This window comes from Trachymyrmex cornetzi, unplaced genomic scaffold (assembly GCF_001594075.2).
Source record: "Trachymyrmex cornetzi isolate Tcor2-1 unplaced genomic scaffold, Tcor1.1 scaffold117, whole genome shotgun sequence".
Classification (NCBI taxonomy): Eukaryota; Metazoa; Arthropoda; class Insecta; order Hymenoptera; family Formicidae; genus Trachymyrmex; species Trachymyrmex cornetzi.
The window spans coordinates 1,850,361-1,874,538 of NW_017295730.1; the positions used below are offsets into that span (position 1 = coordinate 1,850,361).

Genomic DNA, 24,178 nt, shown 5'->3' on the forward strand with positions numbered 1-24,178 from the left:
AATATTTTGCAATTTTTAATAATTAATATCTTGTTAACTATTGCTGACACCGCAAAATGGTACAGGACTTTTTGATTCAGTATAGGCTGTTCTACCCACGTATGACAAAAAATGCGGTAGTCGCCAAACACCCTGTATATCTCAGAAAACACCATCAAGAATAATTTCCTAACACTCGGGTTTTGTGCGTTTACGTATAAAATATAACAATATTTACGATGTAAACTATATTTTACGTGTTTATATTGTATAAACCATCTATGGATCATTGTCGTTGCATTGTACCGCATAAAGCTTCTATCTCGCTTATTTTTATTTAACAATATTAAAGTTAAAAATATTAACAATTATAAAACTTAATTATTTCTTCCTGCATTGTGTTATTCGATTTATAATAATTTATACATTTTAAATTGTTTGTTTATTGTCGAAGCAAAAAAGATTTATATAAACTTAACATAAGCAACACATAAATATAATCATAAGATATATGACATAACACTGCTAACATTTCTTTCGTCCTATATATATATATATATATACATACATATAAAATATTTTAGTATTTATGCGCGAAACCGATACTACGTTACGACGGAAAGGATTTTAACGATCGCGTACCAATTAATTAAAGCGCAAGATGCGTTCGTTCAGCGGAAATGACGGCTGTTCCTCGGCACATCGATATTACTATCGATATTACTATCGTAATAGTATAGGACATAATTAGCAAAATTAATATTGATTTATACCACGGCCATATAGCTGGACAAGCGTGGGTCAACGTACTGTCAAAGTTCGCGTTAGCGGCAGGTTTATCGCTTCTCGATTTACCTTGTCCGCCTAATTTCATAAAATCAACGTCATCCAACCCCACGTGCAGTTTCACGCTCTGCCTTCGGGCTGCTCATCCAATTATCTCAACTAATCTCGCGGAGAGACCAGTCACAGCTGAGTAATTTACAGTATATACTTATTGCGTACAATGCGCAATAATTTATAAGTGTGAAATTTCTTTTTATACCGATAAGGAAACACTCGTAAATGTTATCTCCTTCTCTTTCAAAAAGGATCAATAATTTCAACAATTTCAATATTGTAAAATAATTTAAAATATAATAGAAGCCACGTATTTTAATTGAAACTTGTTATGATCAGCCCATAACTTCTGACGTATTTTGAGGAATATCCATAATAAAGTTTAATCAAAACTTTCGACGATAAAGTTTTAAACTTTGTAATAATATAAAAAAATTTTCAACATAAATTTTTTTAATATCTTATAAAAGTGAAATATCTTTTTTTACATTTTCTAGTTTCGGTTCAAAGCAAATTTCAATTACGTGTAACTCAACTGTTGTAATAATAGTTGCAGTTGTATGAACGATAAAAGAGAATGCGAAATAACTCTTCGATGATCAATGTTTACACAGGGAATTAAATACACGTATATGCATTCATATGCTCTATAGAGATATATGCTCTGCAGATAGCAGACAGTTATGATATTTTGATAATATAGATACTGTGACATGCTCAAAGGCAGAAAAAGGCATTTTTAGGATGTTTTTCTAAGGAATACAAACTTAAGAACAAGAACTTAAATCAAATTTGTACTTTGTTATACAGCTCCGACAGTGACTATAGAAATGCGATAAGAATGTACGTATATAAGTTTCACGTATATCCACTTAGAGTTTTGTTTACATCTTGTTAGCGAGAACTTTATTTAGACAGTCGCTGGAAAACTTATAATAGCTTTTACTGTTTTTTTCTTCACAACAATGCAGGTTTCTTTCTACGTTTTTCTATATGTATTTTGTTTCGGGAAAGTTGCAAGAGATTTCTAAACACGTCCCACCTGATAAGTTTTAAACACGTTTCTTTTAAGTGACTAACTATGCTCGCTCTAACGAAGGCTGGCTATGCATCGTTATTTCCACTTAATCTTCACCACGAGCGTAACACTCTAATGAACTATTTAATAACGGGCAATTAAAAGTGAACTTTGTGAAAGCGACAACATGGCCAGTAAAATCACGAGAGTTTTGCACCAATTGTGTACAGGGATGGACAATATTTGTGCAAGCAGTACCTAAATCGTTACGAGTATCCGGCCTGTAAACTTCTGCGAGCTCGTCGACGGCTATGACCGTTTAATGATAGCCAATTGTAAGGAAAACCGGGCGAACATTCTGTCGTAGTTCTGACAAATTAGAAAACTTCTCGAATAACCGTAGCCATACAGATAAATTGTTGACAGCGTTCAACGGGTGAAAATAGAGTTTGATGAATCATTTTAGCAAACTTTTCGCTCTCAAAATATTTATACATTTACATTTATATATATTTACATTTATTTATTAACGCGAACGACGATATATTTAACTATAAGAACGTATTAAAATTTTATTTGTTAGTTTTTTTACTGCCTGTTTAATTTTTAAATTATTTTTTTTGTTTGTCTTACGCGGTATAGTCCAAAACAATTCAATACAGCCACTGTTATACATGCCAGCGCAATAACGATCACTGCTCGTAACGAGATTTCACACAGCTAAAAATGAACGAGTATGAAATCAGAAGAAATTCTATTGCATTTTATATTTAATCGGTTGCATTCCCGTTTAATTCCGCAAAGAAAATTGCAAAAGTAAAAAGCCGTGTCGCGTTCCGCATTTTATATTTCCGCGATCTTATGGAATTATATTTATAGTATTAATCCCTATTTCTCAATTTCGCGTTCTACATTGTATACAAGATTCCCTCCTAGGTTGGATCAAATCTAAATTGGTTTACTGAAGTAGGAAATGTATGTATAGAGATGGAAAGAGATTTTGGAATGGTAACAGTATTCTTTGAAATTTCTCAGTAAATCTATTCTTTTTCTTCAATTACAATTACAGCCTTTTTCTTTGTGCTTACATCAAGCTGATCAATCTCATAAAAATGATTTTTTTAAATTCCCATCGTAACATTTCCATTATTTCGTCATTTCTATGTAATAGAATGCCGTTTGCTGTGGAGGAAAGCTACTTTTACAATTTCTTATTTGAGTATTGGTAACTCTTTTAGTGATTGTGGCTTCGTACTACGAGAAAACTTGTTAGGTTAATAAAACTATTCCAATTGTGTGGTTGCAGTTACACGGAATTAAGTTCATAACATCGTATCTATTTTTAATACAATGTAAATTTAAAGTCTTTTAAAATTAAATTTATTTCTACTATTCTTTCTTTATTTTCAATATCCTATTTTTTGTCACTGAATTAATGTTTAAAGTAACACGGTTCATACCAAAACAGTTAAAGAAAAAGAATTAAAGAAAAGGCATTCAAAACTAAAAAATTGTTCATTTGGAAGAAACATTAAAAATTGATGTTAAATTTAGAATTGAAACATACTAGGGAAGCAAAATCAAAATTACTTAATTGCAAATTAAAATCCAAAATGTAACAAAACATGTTGCACATATTTTACAAAATTATCAAATGAATTCATTTTACGATTTACCGAACTTGATCATAATTGGTAATTTATTGTTAAATTTATAGTGCCAAATTGTATCCAAATTATTTTTCATCATTTCTACAGATCGCCACTGTTAATCAATGTGTCGTTAATTTAATTAAAATAATGAAGTTAAACAATTTAACTCAAAAAATGCATTATATTTGACTGAAATTCAATTTATTATTTACTAAATGCATACGTTAATGTGAACGTTAATTGGATGTTTACTTCGAAACTAACAGAAATGGACTGATTTACATTTTGACACACACACACACACACACACACACACACACATTAAGTTAAAAATAACAAAATGTTATTTAACTCGAGAGATTGGGTTACAGTTGCTCTTGTGATATCTACTAACAGCGTTTATTAATAAAATAAATTAATCAAATTTTGCATATACAATTTTATCACAGTTATGAATTAAATTCTTATTGCATATATTTCTCTTGAAACTTTCCTATAGTGGGAAAAAATATATGGAAAAATATAAAAGAAAAAAATTTATACAATTACGAGTAGACAATTTTTGAGTTTATAAAATAATCTTTTAAAACTACTTCCGTAATTTTTATACATTTTATAACGTTAATCACGAAAAGCTATATTTTTTCTTGCTACTTGCTTTTATTTATTCGTGATACGATGATGTGTATTGACGTTATAACAAGCAATAAATAATATACTGACGTTACAAAAAGTAATAATATTTAACGATAGACAGGTAATTATCGCATGTATAACTTCTTTGCAAGTTGTCAAATATGTCATCGTCTCACAGCATTTTACCCACTTTGTCGCTGTCAGAGTTCAAAGTACAATGAAAATGCAATTTAGTTTCTTTCTGTTATATAGGAAAATTTAATTTCTTTCTAGTGTCTACAACAAATGACATTTCGATTAAACTTCGATAGTATTAAAAAGTTAAGATAGTATTAAAAATTAAAAAGAATCGTGATGTACAAACGCAACAAAATTTTGCATATCGCGCTCACTATTGTGATTCATATAATTTTTAATTTTTAAAACTATCGTTTAACAAGTCTAATACGAGAAACACAAGTATTAAAACTAAAATTAAATTTTCTCAGATATTAATTTTCGTCAAATTCTTATGTCATTACGTCAAGAAAATTTTTCGCAAAGAACGCGTTCCGGATTCTCAACGATCCCTGAAGACTGTCATTAAAAATCGATCTTGTCGGCTTCTCTTGTTCTACGAGGGTCAAGGGATTTATAAACCTTCCAAAGAGGATCTTAGTTGATGAAATAAAATCCCTAATTACAACAGATGATATTTTCATATTTTTTATTTTCTGTTATCAGGATATGTAATGTGCTTTTTCCATATATAAATTTAAGTTTTAAGATATATATATAGTGTAAAAAAGAAACATAAAAAAATATTATAATCCTCAAAGAAGACACAATATGAGTACTAGAGTAAATAACTGACGTCTTATATATATTTCAACGTTCTTATTATTTTTAATGACGTGCTATGTATAAAAATGAAGTAACACGCGGTATCCTGGATAAGACAGGCAGAGATATTATTTTAATGATTATGAGACGACTGCAAAGGATATTATTTTGCGTCTGACACCGTTGGAAAAAATAGAAATAAAGTACGTATGTTTAATAATGTACAGAAAATGAAATAAGACATGTTTTCATCTTCAAACAGAAAATATAAAGCCATAAAGTAACGCACCACGAAATATCGTAGTAAATATCCTGTACTTTACGGTAATCGAACAACGCCACAAGGAGCTTATCTGTACAATGGAAGGTCTCTTGGTTATATCTTTCACGGTTCTGGCGTATCTCGTGCGGCACAATGCCAAGGAAAACTACGATCGTCGATGGTTATTGTCGTAATGGTGCCCCGTCGCGCTACCGTTTAGCGGAAGGAAAGTGTTAACTCGGGAGTACTCGTGTGAATTCGATTAATGTTAACTCTTTAGGTACGACCTGTCGTTTATACACTCTGTATATTTAGTTAGGAGAGGAAATTTCGGACTAAACAATGTTGCTAAATACCTTTCAATGTTATTTCGAGAATATTATATGTTATACTGATTTATACATGTATAATTAATACGAGCAATATATCGTAATTATGCATTTCGATTTACGCGCTAATGTTTTCAAAGAAGCAATTCAACGTGTTAAATTAAACGATCAATATGCTCATCCCAGTCATTCTATCATTTCAATCGATACACATTTTTGTATTTACACATACGCAAAAAGGATTCCACAATCACTATATGATACTTCAATATAATGTCCTGGGAACTAATAATTAGGTAGAAAAAGGAATACACACATCAAATTATAGTAATTTCAAAATCCTAATATAAAAAGGTCTAGGTTGTCTTCGAATTATAAAACTGGAATTGATTAATATGGTACGGTATAAATATTCACATATAATTATTCATTATAATTATACTTAATTTGTTATAAAAATTTATTTATTGTTATTAATTATATTTCATTTTTTAATAAAAGATAAATAAACTACGACAAATTTAAATAAAATTAAAATTAGAAAGATACAGTCCAAATATTGATTAATAGCTTTTTTAACGTTTACATTGTCAAAAATAAAATGTGAATTTTAACTTAAAGACGAATAGTGGACTTTCTAAGACATGCATTTTTAAATAAAAAAAAAGTTAATTTTAACATTTTTGCATGTCTCAGAAAGTTCACTATACGTCTATAAGTTAAAATTTTATTTTTAATAGTGTAATAAATAGTTGAAATAAACAGTAATTGTAAATTATTTCTTGTCATTTATACTTGTGACGTATACATACTAAAAAAGTCTTGAAATATAATGCTTTTTTGCAACAATACATACATATTTAATCCTGGAAAAAGAGAGGTCAAATGCAGCCTCAAAAATTACTCGAGAAAGAGGGAAATGAAAGAGAGGTAAAATGTAATTTTCATATTAACGATTTTTCTGTATACGTTTCATATAAATATATTTTTATTTTGAATAAATACACATAATAAACTTTCTTTTAATCTTCTCGTCCACATAATATGAACATCATGAGAGACATAAAATCAAATAAAGCTTTATATTTTTAAAATGTTTGCGTTTTATTTTTGCTTATAATTTTACTTTGCTTCTTTCTCTTCTTTTTATATATTTTATATAATACTTTATATATTTCACAATTTATGTAAGCAATGAATTTGAAAATTTATGGACTATAATACACGTGCTATTTAAAATGATTACATATAATATCTTCTAATGATGTTCTTTAACAGCTCGAAAATCTTATTTATTTAGAGCTTTGCAAGCTTGCATTCTTGTATGCACAGTAAATCATCAAATGCTTTCATGTAATCCAGGGTAAATATTGCTTTAATCTACCCTAGCCCGTTCGTACACAAAGGCAATGGGAGTGTGAAATGTTACATCTATTCTCAAGTCTATTCCATTCTGTTATAATATTCACGGATTTATTGCCTTTAAAAATAAAATAAAGCGTACTTTCTCACTCACCCATACGATGCGCAGCAGTAGAGTTATATCACCATTTTAATCTGCAAAATATAAACAAAAAATCTGGATTATGGCAGCGCCCAAATATTAATATTTAATAAAAAAGTAATTATATTTTATGTACATTAAATATTTCGTCTGTTTCTTTTTTAACCCTCTACGAACCAGATGGAAAATCAACATGGATCATATGTGGGTATATCTCACATCCCATGCCATACTTCATCATAAATATACTAGAATTTAGTATGATTGGTAACAACACACTCTTCAGTTGCATGAAACCGGCAACATGCACGCGGTACTTTTTAGGAAGTTATAAAAATTCATCTTGCTGAGGTATGTCACACCCCACCCGGTTCCCAGAGGATTAAGTAGATTTAATGAAGTAAACTACACATAAATTTCTCCCAAAAAATATTTTTTTTTTCTTAATCATAAACTTTTATAAATAAAAGCTTTTCTCTAATTCTTACATAAATTATAAGATAAAAGAAATTCAATAATTCCAAAGTAACAAACAAAATAATAAATAATGTAAATTACTTACTCCAGGGTTGTTCCGCCGTTGCATGATGTCTCTCCTAGGCCTCCTCCTCCTCTCAGATAGCTTCACTGCACTCACACAACACTCGCGAGAACACGTTTAATTAAGATCGTGCGACACTTTGCACGACACTCTCGAAGGTAAATTAGCACAAGAGGTGAATTTCGGAAGACAGAGGCGAATCTCGAATAATCATCGTAAATAGACGCTAAAATTTCGTTACACAATTGACAAATATATATCAAAGCACGAAATAAATTACGATTGTTCTTGCCAGTTAAACGTATTCTGATTGCTCATTTCGAAGTCAATTCGTTCCGTATTCGAATCATTAATGTTAAAAATTTTGAGTAATAGCTATTTCACCGTCATAGCGAGGTTAATTAAAGGCAATTAAATTACGCGCGTTGATAACCTCTTTTTATAGGAAATAGTTCTGCTTTTCGTACTTATCGTGATTGAGTCTCAAGAGACAATAATGCGATATATAAAATATTTGTAAGGCACAACATGCCTTATGTTAATTTTATATTTATGTATTCCGAAAAATATCAAACTATATAATATTTCAGTAAAACAATATAAAAGAAATAATACATATAGCCATTCGGTAATTGCTTATTCTGTTCTACCACAATCCAGAGAAATGGTAATAGATCTTTAATAGATATTAGATAACAATTAAGATAACAATTAATAGATAGATTACATTAAAATTTTAAAATTTACGGAAAGTTTAAATTATTAAATTTGAACGATATTAGAATTATGGGTCAATTTTTTAAGCAGAATCGTAAGGCTCGTAACTTGTTCTCGTAAAACTAGTAAGAATTTATGACTGGAGTTGTAATTCTATGCGTACCGTAAGACATACGATCATTCGTAAATATCTACGATTTCTCGTAAATTTCATTGGCTAGCAAGAAGCTGTCTGTAAGGGTATTGCATCAAGTTATAAGCATTCCAGTCATAAGTTCTTATACAAGTTCCAATCGTAAGTTTCTATGAAAACAAGTTATGAACCTTACGATTCTGATGCTTAGAACTGACCCATTAGTATCACAGAATAAAGAATGATCACACCAAATTGCGTAACAAAACAGTAATTTATAATCCTCGTATTAATATTATTTCGATTGCTATTTCAAAAGATTAAATCACGTGAAATGTTTTTGCGATAGATAGCCGTCGTCCCGATATATCATTATTATATCACGGAAATTAATTAATGTTTTCTTATCACTTATCGTGATCAATTTTTGAAAGAATAAGACGAAATATGAAACAGTATGTTCTACAACCTCCTCATTTGGACAGTTGGTGTCCGAATAGTGCGTCGCGCGATGCCGGTAATTTTGTTTACGCAGCGTGCAATCACGTTATAAAAACAAAGACCAAGGCTGCGTGCCAATCGAATTTTTGCCGTTAACAAATAATGTTTAAAATATTCAGCAGGTAGAATATTACGTAGATATTTTGCGTTTTACATCTTAAATTAATATATGTATCTATTATCGCTCAATATGTTTTTAATATTTATTCGAGAAACAAGAGTTACTTTTGTTGCGATCGAAAAAGTATTCATTGTAAAATAACATTTATTATTACTTTTCTAGTATTTTTGTCGTCTTGCATAATTTTAAGAAATTGTTTTCATGATTTTACCCCTTAGTACACGTTTTAGTTTTCGATACCCTTATTACACACGTTGAGTCTTTTGAGTTCTGGATTGATTTTCGTTACTTTTATAAAATATATAAAAACTCGAGGGGGTAACCACTTAATGTAATCGTGGTTCAGAATCCTCGAAATCATTATAAAATTTATATAAAATCTCTATGTATAATCCGATAATTATATATGTAACCACGAGAAATCATTGTATAATATTAAATAAAATCGTATATTTTACCAAATTACTTCATAGTAGTGAAAAAAATTATTTGTAGTCAGATGAAATCATGTAATCTGTGGGACAATATTTTAGCTAGTGGTTACCCCTTTGTAAAAACTATTAAAATTTTATGTGTGTTTTGATATCTTTAGAAAGTATTTGTAAAGTCGTATATTTATAACAAATTGTGTGTAAATTGTTATAACTAAATATAGTTAACAAAATTGAGAAAAATGCACTTTTTCATACAAAAATGTAAAACTCTGAAATGAAACAAAAATATTTAAAGCAAAAATATGTTTCAATATTTTAAAGTTGACATTCCAAACTACAAAAGAAAAAATAATTCAAGTGTCGGCTATTCAAAAAATTTAGTTATTTAATCTGAAAATAATGTTTTTTTAATATGCATAAATGACTATAAATTGTTCTAGGGTTAAATTATTTTTTTAATAATTCGTGATATATTCCCGCAATACAAATGAGAATTAATTGAAAATAAAGAAAAAAATTAAAATTTTTTTTAGTTACAAAAAATGTACATTTTGTACACACTATGAACTATTTGTGACCCAAAGGTAAATTTCGAAGTTATTCAAGTTAAAGGATATGCACGAATTGAGGCCGGCAACGCCTAAAACTTGTTCTCTAGATGCCTAACCGTTTTTAGGAATAGAAAAGAGACCGGTATTTGACCAGGTGCTCTAAGTCAAAGGTATATTGAGGGTTAACAAATCACACACACACACACGAACTTTACGATTCTGTTTAGAATTGATCCATTAGTATCACAGAATAAAGAATAATTACACCGTAAACTGCACAATAGAACAGTAATTTATGATCCTCGCATTACTATTATTTCGATTGCTATTTCGAAAGACTAAATCACGCGAAACATTCTTTCGGTATAGATAGCCTTCGTCCCAATAGATATATCATTATTATATCACGGGAATTAATTAATACTTTTTTATCACTTATCGCGATCAGTTTTCAAAGAATATGAGAACGAAATATGAAACAGAATCTACAACCTCTTCGTTCGACAGTTGGTGTCCGAATGATAGCGCGTCATGCGGTAGCGGTAGCTTTGTTTACGAAGCGCGCAATCACGCCATTAAAAACAAAGACCAAGGCTGCGCACCAATCGAATTGTTACCGTTAACAAATAACGTTTAAAATATTCAGCAGATAGAATATTCAACGTAGATATTTTGCGTTTTACATCTTAAATTAATATATCTATTATCGCTCAATGCATTTAATGTTTATTTGAGAAATAAGAGTTACTTTTGTTGCAATCGAAAAAAGTTCATTGTAAAATAACATTTATTACTTTTCTCAAAATTTCGTCGTCTTGCATAATTTTAAAAACTTATTTTTATGATTTTAACAAATCAAGAAAATTAAATGAGATTGTCGGGAAAAAAAAGAACAATCTTGAATTCTTAATTTATTAAATTCACAATTTTGATTCTTTTAAGACATAAAGATTGAGAAGTAATGAATATAAATTATATATATATAATTCTATCGTATACTATCAAATAAAAATAAATTTTATTTTATCATTGAAGATATAAAAATAATTTTAATTGTTTGTAACTTAAAAATTGTTGTAATTGTAGCATTTCCATATTCGGATTTTCTACTCTAATTAATCTCCAAAGTTCACAATTAAAGTATTATGAGGTAGGAGTGGAATACCTTGCGTACCAAAAATTATTAACATTGAATAAAAAGAGATGAGATAATTTAATGAATGAAGAAAACAATTAAAAAAATAATTATTATGTTGATCTCTAAATTATCTCATCTCATATAACTTTCTTGCCATTACTAAGACCTGTTAATTTTTCAAAATAATTACTGCAGTAAGAGAAATAAAATTTACTAAATATAACATATGTAGTTGAATTAAAAAAATAATTTCGTAGTAATTAAGAGTTGTAATGTGCAGTAATTATTTTTTATGGTCATTCGGGCAAATTATTACATTTTTTTGAACAAATGTAAATGTAGACAAGCGTATTCATTCGCGCAATTTTTTGCTACGTAACATTAATGAAGAAATGAGAGAAACATATATTTATCGGACGAATATCGAGACCTGACAACCGATTGAAAGATATAAATGGGAAACGAAAATGCGCGATGGAGCGAGTGTACAGTGTGCCAGTATTCTCGGGTAGAAGTGACCGCTACTATGCGCCCGCTTTTATGCCAGAACGCACCATCGAATCGCGCATTTTGTGGGGATAGCAGGGTACAGAAAGCAACCCGGTGAGTCGTGAAATAACGAAGGTGCAAGGGCGGAAATGCGGACGCGGCGAAACTGCGATGCGGCGCAATTAAAACGGGGCTTGGACGCGGAACGAAGTGTCTATTTCCTGCTCGGCTTTAATTGAAAATGCAGTTATTTATCATGCGCGATGGAATGCGTTCGGGAAATCCGAAGGGGCGAGGGAAACGATCCCTCATGGCAGGTTGCCAAGCTGTAATTCGAACGACTTGGCAAAAAGGGATGAGGTCATATTTTACTGTATGCTTCAAATACAAGAGATACAACAAATCTGTTACAAAAACTTATTTAGTTGCATAAAAGTTCCGATCCGTTTTACTACTTCATATTGTAAATTTAATTTGTAAATGCGTTAAATAAATCACCGTGTGTTTTCACGAATTTAAAGTAATTCGTTTATTGTATTAAACTTTTATATTTAACGGTGATACATATATTGTTTTTTGTATCCATGCGATTTCTTTTAGCTTTACGTATTGCGCGGCAAGTTAACTCATAAATGAAATCTGATTAAAGACTCATGCTAATGCTATTTATACTGCGCGCTCTGATTTAGCTTATTCGCGCACTTTAGTATTTAATTGCCACCGTCGCGTAGAACGTAGCGTATGAACTTTGTGAACTTTCGCGCGACTTATTTTATGCGTCAAGTGGAAATCGTAAATCGCATTTTACGCCGTAAAAACGTATCACGTGTGCCGAATTATTTACAGTCACGAGCCAAGAGATGAATATTTTCGTGAGTTTCCTTTTTCGCTTCTTACGATACTGGTGGCAGCGAAATAAAGTTTCATAAAATACGATGGGGATTCGAACGCGTCGTAATAAAAATCGACGCTTGTCGTACATAAAAAAAAAAGACGGTTTTACTTTGCTTTCGTCGAACGAATTCCGTTTGCTTATATAAAAAGTTAAAGTACGACCTGCGAGCTAATGCAAAGAGATACACATATGAGGAACTTGAATTGATGGACTCACCCTGAAACTCTTTCCGCGCTGCACTGACGGAAGTGACGATGTTTGCGACGTGACCCAACACCGTTGCGAATAGCAGCAGACCGAAAAACAGTTGACCAATCACAAAGAGATACTCGCCCTTACTTCTCGGCCTGAAAAGAATAAAAGGAAAAAATATTCGAGATATTAAAGTGCTCGGTTAATATTGCTCGGCTTACATTTTTCATTTCCACGGTTTTCACGCGACAATTGAACGATTTTTATTTAAGAGGACAACCTTATACCTATAAGTGCTCCTAAATTTACACGAATATATAGAATAGAAGTACATTTCTTCGACTATATCATAAAATGACTCTCTTCAATCTCTATTAGACGATTTCTATTAAATGATCATTCTCACCGTCGTTTTTAATAGAAAATAAAAATTATCTTTGAATAGAAATATTTCTAACAAATATTATAAACATTGCTCGACGCGGAAATATCCTCGGCATTTTCTTATTTTTTTGCACGAGTTTCTTAATTTTAAATATACTAATAAAAATATTGGATTTATTTATTTGCACTGCGCATGCTGATTTTTTTTCGTACAGTTTTTAAGAGTCCAACTAGGAAAAGATATCTATGAGCTTTTCTGCGTTTACAAACATCTTTCTAATTGAAATATCGCGAAGGTTTCAAAATTGTGAAATACATAACTGAAATTTGGTCAGATATCGAGGAAAATCGCAATATAATTGGTATGAATGCATTTTCGACGCTGCATCGCAGAGAGAATCTAAATACCGCAAAAAATTTATCAATTTGGTTATCGGTTATTTGGTTGTTTTTCTAGTGGTTTTCTTTTATTTGGGTGGTTTAAATATTTTGCATACATATTGTCATCGATTTTTATCAGAGCTACGTTTTGTGAGGTCTAGCGTCGCGATGCAGAGTTATAACAGAATAGCGCGGTGGTGGTTTGTCCATCGCTTTTTATATTTAAACTGCATGCAGGGTATCATTGCGTGAATACGAGGAATTACATGCGGAATGTTATACGCGGTTAATGATAGTGAACCCGTAGGAATACCACGCGGGAAATGTGGATATAAAATTAAAACGGAAAAAAATTCGTATAAGTGAAAAAGGCTATCTTCGATCAAAGTATCTCTTTGTGCCTAATCATATTTTTTTTGTGAATTTATACAATTTTCAGTTCAAAAACTAACTGTGCGTCAATTATTTGTTAGTTTTAAAACACACCTAAACCGAAGCAGGAGTAATTAATTAATAAATATTAAAACCCAGGTCAATACATTAAACGAGCTATAGTTAGGTGTACTAAATAATATTTATTACTCACAAATTATAATTTTCCGACGATAAGTTTCAACGGTACGTTTCGACTATACTTAGTCCTCATAATATTTCTGCGGTTGATGAGGACTAAGTATAGTCGAAACGTACCATTGAAACTTATCGTCGGAAAATTATAATTTGTGATTAATAAATATTATTTAGTACACCTAACTATAGCTCGTTTAATGTCTTGACCTGGGTACTATTTATTAATTTATTATAAGTTATACGAGCGAAAAGAATTGATATTATTTATATTGTAATAGGAGTAATTAACATTACAAGTAATTTAATAATTAAGTTGCTCATAGACACCTTAGAAAAATTTTATTACAAAATTTGTAAATATAATTTAATTGCGAAAATATTACCTTGGCCAGGAATCGAATCAGGATTGCTTGCATTCCGTGCAAGCGAAAAAAATTATTTCTTGTAGCTACGTACACGATTTATATACTTTTATTATGTATTGATCTGAGAACAAATATAATTTTTTTTTTAAATAAATCATAATAATACGAAAAATATTCTCGCGAGTTTCCATGACGTTTTCGAAAGAAATTCTCGGATTTATTCAAGACTTGGCAGGTTACGAAGGAACTGTTGTTTAAATTGTTGCATAATATTGTTTTGTGGCGACTGAAATAACCAAATTTCCCTTGTATTCCAGGACAAACTTACCGCATCCCATATTTCATTTCATACACTATTTACAAGATCAAATGTATCTTGCCGTATGAAAGCAAAACAGCATGAATAAAATTTACTTAAATGAATAAAAGTTTGCATATGCAAATAGGAGAATTTTATGAGGCTTTTCGAGCGTTGAAAAATGTCTGGTCTCAATATGTCAACGATATGTTCGTTGCGCAAAATTTTCCTGTACAACATATTTCATATAACATATTTACATGTAACGTCGGCGTATAAATAAATAAGTAAATACCTGGGTAGATCACCGATGGTCGTTAGGGCAAGAGTGCACCAGTAGTAGCTTTGCAGATATTGCTTGACAACGTCCGCTGTCTCGGAATCGCTGAACACCCAGTTCTTACTGCCGAAGCCGTTGTTCTTATAAATAATGTGATAGAGGCACCCGTTCCAGTGAAAGATCACTAGTAAATAATGTATCAAGGAGGTGGAGCGAAACAGATTCGGGTAGTTCGTGTGTCGCTCGGTCCTGTCCATGAACGCCCAGAACCTATATCAGAGATAGAGAAAACGGGTTGAGAAAATTGGCTAAAATTCCAGTGGTCGTGGAGCGATAAATTTCGAGATTCCTCTTAGAATATTCGGCGGCAGGAATCACGTGGAGCGAACGTGAGACGAACGTGTTTTTAATCATCGCGCATACGGCAGAAAGGCTCGAGCTTGTGCCTTCAACAGGTTAAAATATGCTCTTATATCCTTTTTTTTCAATTATTATTTATGAGTGCGGCCAGATTCCGTTGTCCGCGCAATTTTGCGATTTACGGCACAGTCGGGAGCCACGATTAAAACGATTGCGATCGATAATTTACAGTGTGAAAAACACCGAAAGAGAAAAACAGAAGTCTATCATTTTTAATTTCATTTTCATCCAAACTTAAATGAACTCAATCTATACTGATCGTTATGTCAATATGAGATCATGATTGATGGTTTTGCGAAATTGCTGGGAGCGTTAAATGGAATGTATTATTACGTTTGCCATATTACATTTGTCCTCTCTTTAATTTCAATCCCTTTTACCGTCGGTCTTCGTAAATATGTCCATGTTATATATAAGTAGTTCATGTTCTCAATGCCATCATTTGTCATTAAATGTGGCCATCGATTCCGAGTTCCGTTTGCTTAATACATATCTCATGTTTAAAATGTCAACGTTAGATGAGAGTAAGGTATGCACACATTTATGTAGAAATAAATAGACTAGTGCCATTGGTGAATTATCGGTTCTGACAAAATCGAATTTTATGAAATGTTGTTTACCGATATAAATCGTCGAGGCAGAAATATCGCGCTGATAAGTACGAAAAAGGCCACATTTTTTTCGCACGTTGCTCAATAAAGGATAATATTGAGATACAACACGACCCATTTGTTCATATTTTTTGTGATACATCCGGAACGCTGATGTTTGCATCGGAGTGTAAACGTTCACGTGCGAAAGATCAGCATTACTGTTACACGTAAACTTTCGCAATACTTTTCAATCTGGGTTTACTCTAAATACGTCGCGTCGCACTCATTGCTGTTCCATGAGAAGAAATCCGAACTTTTACACTTGTACATTCAAAGTCAATCACAGGAGTCAAAACAAGAAAAGAAATTCACAACAATGACTTTAATGTTCGGAACGGACTAGATATATATATATATATATATATAGTGTTACTCTTTAAAACTTTTAGAGTGAATTCTATTTTCAAGAGTGGAAGTTCTTAAAGGTTGAAAATTGAGCCACTCTTTTCAAGACTAGCTCAATTTTCACTCTTTAAAGTGAGATTCCATTCTACAGAATTTAGAGTGTACATATACAAATGTTGAAACGGAAATGAAATATTCATGAGTTAAAAACTTTTTTGTATTCCGCAAATATGTAAAAAATATTCGCAAAAAATATTTCGATTCGTTACGCTCCACTTAATTCCGCGCCAAATTTTTTTCAAATCATGCGTCATGCATTAAATTTATAATTTTTATAATATGTTAGAATATAGCACATTATAAATGCAATAAATGAATATATTACATTATAAATACAATAAATGAAATATTGCACAAGATAATGTCATCATAAATTTGGCATTTAAAATCGACTCAGTTAATTAATAAATTAGAATATAATCGTAAAAAGATAGTGAAAAGAGTGAAAATTACCGGTAAATTTTTACGAGTCTAAAACTTCGCAGCATACTGTTAAATCCTATAGATAAGTATAAAAAGTCGAGGGGCAGCAGGCACAGGATGTCTATGTAAAACGTGGTGCTGTTCGTATAATGATTTCTCAATTTCGTGGCGTCGGTTTGCAGCACGCCATCTTCCAAGTATCCCGTTCGAATGTGAAATATTATGTCGAGCACGTATAAAAAATCCGAGAAGTAGTCCAGGCAGAACCACACCCAACGGGTTTCTCCTGCATTCGCAAGCAAAACAATACCCATTTCAATATGTACAACATGCGATATTTATAATTAATATTGATTAATCCTTAATGCTTGATAATTTTTTTAAAGTTAAATCGATTTTTTATGTTTCTCTTTTATGTATAAATTTTTCTACATTGCTGAATTCGTTAAAATCTCTTCATTTTCAATCAGTTATAATAGGTTATCGGTCGAAAGGCTATTGATGCCTTCGTATTGATCGCTATTATATTTAACCCGTTTTTTTGTACTCGTGATTGGGAAAAAGCTTCTACAATGGTCTGCATATATAAAATATTTCAGTGGTGCCTTTATTTCTATAATTTAATTCATATATGTGCGTTTTAATTCGTATATCGTTTTATAAATCGTAGAGCTATTGCTCGCTTTGATATCCAGTTAAAGTAAACATTATAATCGTTTTAACAAAAATCTAATTCGTTTAATAAAATTTCTCAAAACTTTTGAATATGAAATGTCATTACAAGCAATTCACTTTGGACCGTTTTCACATGGATAAATTAAAGAATATGTATAAATACATATCATAGGATAATTTAATAATTTCTCGTGCTTGTAGGAACGTTATTTATACGAATCACAGCTTATCAAAAGTTCTATATTTATTAAAATATATTTAAATACAGATCTTGCTTATATACTCGACATAAAATGATAGATTCTCTTACAAGTGATTCCATAATTTAACAAATAACGAGCTTCTCAAGAAAATAAACTAATGTACTTTCGATTCGCATTTTCAATTTCTAAATCCTTATGAAAAGCGGGTTTACAAAATTCGAAGGAAGTCGTAAATCATTGCGGACTAACCGTTGATCTCCTGGAAGGCAAACCTATAGATGATCACCCAGAAGTTGTAAAGAAAGGCAAGAGAAACCACCATCGACCAATAGTAACAGAGACGTCCCGCAGGATCGAAGATGAAGGACCAATTTGGCGCACCCGTGCGAAAACCCCTCGATCCAGGTTGCCCGGGATAGCCTCTACTACCGCGTTGCTGTTGTTGTTGTTGCGCCGTGTACCTCCTGAGACAGTAATTCAATGCAACGTACGTTGATTAATTACTTTTGTCCCTGGACGCGTTCCGCGACACGGCTGTCCATTTTTTCCGTTACTGTTTGTACCGTGTACGAGAATTCGCGTATCAATTTGAAAAATTACGATGGTGGAAGTATTGAATGTTCACAGCACGGAAAAAAATCCCGCGCAATTTTGTACGCGCCAGGCGATTTTGCAACAAATTTTAAAAACAAGTTTCCTATATTCATGAAAAGATTTTCCCGCAATTTTGCTTCCGACAATTCCGTCACGAAGATATTTCTGTTTAAAAAAGCCCGTGGCACAATTAAGCGATCTTTAGAAATGCAAGAAACACCGCCGCGGTAAGCCTCCAAGAAGTCACTTGAATATTTATGATCTTTCACTACGCAGATTTCTTCGTTATATTCATTTTCTTGAACTTTCATCGCGAATTTGACCTCCTACAGAAGAAAAATTAGCATCAAATTGAATTTTTCTTGGAATACCCGTTTTTCTCAATATCGAAGTATGAAAAAGAATAGCTTTGGAAGTAACGAGACTTGATATCCGATGATAATTGAAATCCGCCCGCAATTATTCGCCAATGAAATACTCACGTTTCAGTGCCGTTACAGCTACTGTTGCTGAGATGATTGACTGATGCCGGTGTGTGGAGATGCGATTGGTCACGCGAGGACGTGAGCGCAACTGTATATGGCAGCTTGAATCTGCCCCTTAGGTGGTCCCTTCTTCTCGGCTTGCGACTCAGATCGAGCTCGCTCGCCCCCCGATTCACGTATCCCCCCTGAAGCGAATCCCGTGACGAGCTGAAGTATCGCTGCGACACAGAATACACCTACACCAATTAGAATGAAGAGTCATGACACTATATTACACGAAAAGAGTGGTTTTGAAGGCCGGTATTCAAATTCCTTATTTCAAGCTCGTTTTTAAGTACAGTCTTAAGATGCTAATACAGTTCTCTGATTGGTAACATCTTAAAATCTTTTGTACTGAAGACAAACTTAAATATAAGAATCATCTATGAATATTGGCCTAAAATTTTAGTTATAAATTAAAAAAAATTTTTATTATACAATCAAAATAGTTATATAGTTGGATGGTTAAACTAGAAACTTGAGTCAAAACTTCGTAGTATTACTCATCATGTTTGAAATTACTACATAATTATTTTGATAATCTAACGAAATTATTTTTAAATCTGTATCTATACCATATTTTTAGATACCTTACACTAAGACAGAAATGTACTAAATTTTAATAAATATTTATTTGAATAGTACCAATTAAATTTACATTAAATAAATATTTATTCAAATAAAAATAATTGTTAAAACAAATTATTAATTTTTATATCACATGACTATATCTTTATATTTAATAAATATTTAGTTGATACAATTTAAACAAATGATTTATTAAAATTTAGTATAGTTTGCCAGTGCAGCAAAATCGTTCTTTCCACGTACTTTACGACATATTTTATATTCAAAAATGCAATGACTATAGAGTTTTGCACAAATATACAATATAAATGTATATTCAATATTTAGTAATACCACATTTATAAATGAGCAGTACAAATATGCCGTGAAAAAATATACGAAACGTCACAAATGATCATTAGTTTTATTTACTAGAAAAAATAATTGGTCATCAATATAATTAATTTTTCTGAAATTAATTTTAGTGAAATTCGACATTTCTTGTACGACCACAGTCTATATCTGTTGTTTAATATATCATCGTATTTTGCTTAATTGTTGACTGCGATATAACCGTTCTGATTATTTTTCATCTCTCGGAGATCCTCGTATTTTCCACATTGGTTTATTCGTGCAATGTTTGAAGGTATGGCTCGTATACGGTTGTAGTGCATAATGAAATGAACGTTCGCCGGATGTTGCGAACGTTGTTATCTACTCGCAGGATTGTTAAAAAAAATTTTTTTCATGTTGAATAGTTTAATATTAAACTCGCTTGTCCTGACAAACTCAGAGCACATACACACACACACACACATGACGCTTTTTACGAAAATAAATATAATACCGGTTACTTTTTTTACCTCTATAATCTCTTATTGAAACATTTAGCTGGTTAAGCCTAGCTAGAGATTTTTCCTCTATTTTCTTATTTTTTCACCGTCCTTTTTTTCGTTCTCATTTTCGTTATTTTTCCGCAATGTCGGGTACCTAACAATGTAAATTTATCCATAATCATTATTTATTTTCAAGGGATTTCTTTCTTTCAAGAAATAACTTAATATATTTGCATTGCGAGCATTATAGAATTTATTTGTTAGAGAAATTAAATTACATTTTAATAACTTTATGAGAATGATTAGAAATCTTTAAGAAAAAGGTTCTATAATTAAGGAAAATTTGTTTCTAGCTGATTCTAACAATTTTCTCAATATATATTGAGAATATACATATATATATATATATATATAGATTTAAATAGAAAACCCACTCAAAATCAGATTCGAGAAAATATTTGACGACTATGGAAGTGCTCAATTTCGGCGAGTTCACTCGCAAAATGTCCTGCTCGGGAGTTTCCTCAGCGAGTGTGTCAGTGAAACGAATATTTTATCGCGCGATCGCGGGCGGTAACCAACCTGCTGCTGCTGCTGATAGTAGTAGTGGTGAGTGGGTGTGTGTCGGCCCATGAATTTACCGCTGACGAGGTCCAAGAGGCTCTGCCTCGAGGGTAAAACCCCTCTGGATACGTTCTCTGCACTCTTGGTGTCATCCTCTTTCTCCCTACCGCCGCCGGTCCTACCGTCGCCGGACCTTCCGCTTCTGCCGTACTTCTCGCCCCCGTAGCTCAGGGCGGACGCGGAACCGCCGCTCAGACGATGCCTCACCCCGCCTGTGATGACACCTGCAACATCAAACGATGAGAGCTGTAAACGACGATTCCCTTTTAACTCGACCTACGAGGCTTTCTGCTAGATATCATTTTAGAACTCGTTCTATCATTTTGAAATATTTTCTCTTTTCGTGAACATTCGCGATAACTGCAACCAATTGAAGAAATCTTTTCCTTTAAGCCTTTAAAATTTATAATATAGAAACTTCTATTATTTATTGATTACATTGTTCCACAAAAAATAATTTTTTTTAAACACGGTATCGAGACAAATAATTTCATAGTTTTTTAAACTGAATACAAATTTGGTTTTCAAATTCGATATGTGACGTGATAAACAATTTGGAAACCGGATTCAGCATCCAAGAAACTATATGGAAAATGACCGAAGCCGTTTTAGTATTTTTTGTGGAACAATGTCATTAAATAATAACTTTTATTATATATAATCTATATAATATGTTATATTTTTTTAATTCTTAACAATCTCTTCTCAATCTCTTCTCTTTTATTATTATTTCTCTTATTTCTGCTTTTGCTGTACAATATTATTCACTTTTCTCATTTTCTAACGAGATATTTAATAAAATTAATATGTACAGAAAATAAATATATAGAGAGAGGAAATGATATTTCAATAAAAATGTTAAAGATTTTTAATGTGTGTGAATGATAACGTGAGAAGGATTCTGTCTCTCTGTTCACAATCGGATAGTTTATTATTCTCACAAGTCAAGAATTTCCTATGTAACATAATAAAGTAAAGCATAATGTATATGAGAATAACAAAGAATGACTGATGTGAGAATGTGGGAAATAAAAAGATCGTTTTTAGAAACTTATACTTACAATAAATTCTTTAATAAAATGTAATAAAATTATAATTAATTATAATAAATAATTATAAATTCAATTCCAATAATAATTTTGCAATAATATTTCATTAAGATTCACAAAGGATTCGTAAAAGAGTGATTAAAATGTTTGATTTTAAAATTTGTAACGTATAATCTTCCGTTTATTGTCTTCAAATTTTCTGTTAAATATTCCTTGTTAAATGGATAATCCGAATTTACGTCAGAAATAATGCCGTCTCGGCACATGAATTCAAGGCCAAGCATACTGTGAATCTCATTGGAAATGCAAGAGGAGAAATAAGCAAGTTTCCGCGGAAATGGAGCATATCCTAGTATTATCTTCGTTCGCGATGACACCTGCAACGTCAAAGAGACTGCAACGGAACGGCACAAGCCCCGTTTTCTTGCAGCACGAGATTACGGCTCATCCACTTTTGCTAGATAGTAACGAGGCGTGACATGATAAGGGCACAAAATCCGTGCGGAGAAAGCTCGCGTTTCGCTCCTGTCGTCCCGTGAATCCGTTTAACAGGGAATAAATCTCGATGGAAGAAGTTATCGTGCACTGTCAGATAATTTTCTCTCTGCGCAAAATGCAGTGATTTGTTCTCTTGATCGGGTAAAAAATTCTTTTTATATATATTCCGGCAATTCTCGTATTGTCTCTACAGCTGCAAAAGTGTGAAAAGACCAATACTGTCTCGTGTTACATCTTTGTACTATAAGCACGAAAAAATTAATTTTGCTAATCAACATGGGACAACATTTAAAACTTTTTGTTTTTACACATCTGGTTTTAAGTGACGGCTTTGTAAATTTCTTGGAATAATAATGGCTTATATACACCCGACGAGAGAGAGAGCAGGAGAGAGAGAGAGAGAGAGAGAGAGAGAGAGAGAGAGAGAGAGAGAGAGAGAGAGAGAGAGAGCAGATTCGCATCGTCAGAAGAGACTCGGATGGAAGAAAATGAGGAAAAGGGTGAGAATAATTAAATAAAAGACGAATGAAAATACGTGACCGAGACCCACTGTACAAAAGTAACGAAGTGTTACTCGAGAAACGTCATAACGAGATTCCTGTTCTCCGGAACTGTTTCGCAAATAATCTCGTGCTTGCGCGCCCGGCGTCCTCCATTAAGGTGGTGGAGAAAAACGATCGCAAGAAAATCTGCGCCGGCGTTCTCTTCATTACCCTCCTCTGTTATTTTCCCGTTAATGCGATGTAAAATGACACTATGCAAAACAAGCAGCGAGGAATTTCATCGAATACGCTGACGTCAAACGAACGTGAATTTACTTTTAATAATGCCAAAGAGTGATGCTTTCTGAAGTTTATTTTTTCAAGTGCTGGAAAAAATAACCGTTTAACTCGATTAATTAATTTACAATTATGGACTAATTATTTAATAAATTCCAACTAATTAATCTATTTTTATTCGACCAACTTTCAAGACGCGACAACACGTTAAAAATGTAATTTATTTCTTTTATTACGTCGTTTTTGAATGTAGAAAGAATATTTTATTCAACACAGAATAAATAAATGTAATTACATATAAATGATAAATGATTTCAATTAAAGCTAAAAGTGCCTTGTTAAGATCTCACGTCCGAGAGAAAGTATATAGTTTAGTGGGTATAAAATTAATTGCTTTTTGGCTCTCAAGAGGATTAATAGGATAAGTTTCGAAGTAAAGAAGAATTAAGATAAATTTAAGCACTTAGGGCTAAAGACACGTAGTACAAAAAAATTGAAAAATTGTATCATTTATTGATCATGTTCGTTATTATCATAAACAAAATATTGATTATAACTTTATTATATAGAAATCTTAATTTTAAATTGTCATCAAAGTTTTTAATAATGTGATACAATCGATCAGCAAATCTATCAAGAAATTTTAACCTGTACAAGGAAGAGAGAGAGAGAGAGAGAGAAAGGGAAAATCTAAAAGTTCTGATCTTTTCAAAACGGAACTTGCTTTACTCCAAGTAAGCGGGCTAAAATAATTTTAGATCGAGTCGGAGGTCTTGATGAATAATGCGCAACACGCTCGACAGTCATTATGGCAAGAGACGAATTAATTCTGGAAGCTGCGTCGCGAACGGGTTTATTCACGTTTCAGGCATGACGTCATGCGGTCGATGCTTTGG

The 24,178-nt window shown here is 32.0% G+C and overlaps 1 protein-coding gene across 1 annotated transcript in view; it reads right to left on the reverse strand.

The window, feature by feature from the left end:
- The window catches only part of LOC108765957 (cyclic nucleotide-gated cation channel alpha-3), a 184,650-nt gene that overhangs the window by 107,344 nt on the left and 53,128 nt on the right, over window positions 1-24,178 (reverse strand). Inside the window, exons 3-8 of the mRNA XM_018514906.1 lie at window positions 20,915-21,180; window positions 18,888-19,126; window positions 18,061-18,275; window positions 16,964-17,219; window positions 15,048-15,302; window positions 12,779-12,909 (exon numbers count right to left, since the gene is read on the reverse strand). Coding sequence (XP_018370408.1) covers window positions 12,779-12,909; window positions 15,048-15,302; window positions 16,964-17,219; window positions 18,061-18,275; window positions 18,888-19,126; window positions 20,915-21,180 — 1,362 coding nt within the window. The remainder of the gene's footprint in view (window positions 1-12,778; window positions 12,910-15,047; window positions 15,303-16,963; window positions 17,220-18,060; window positions 18,276-18,887; window positions 19,127-20,914; window positions 21,181-24,178) is intronic.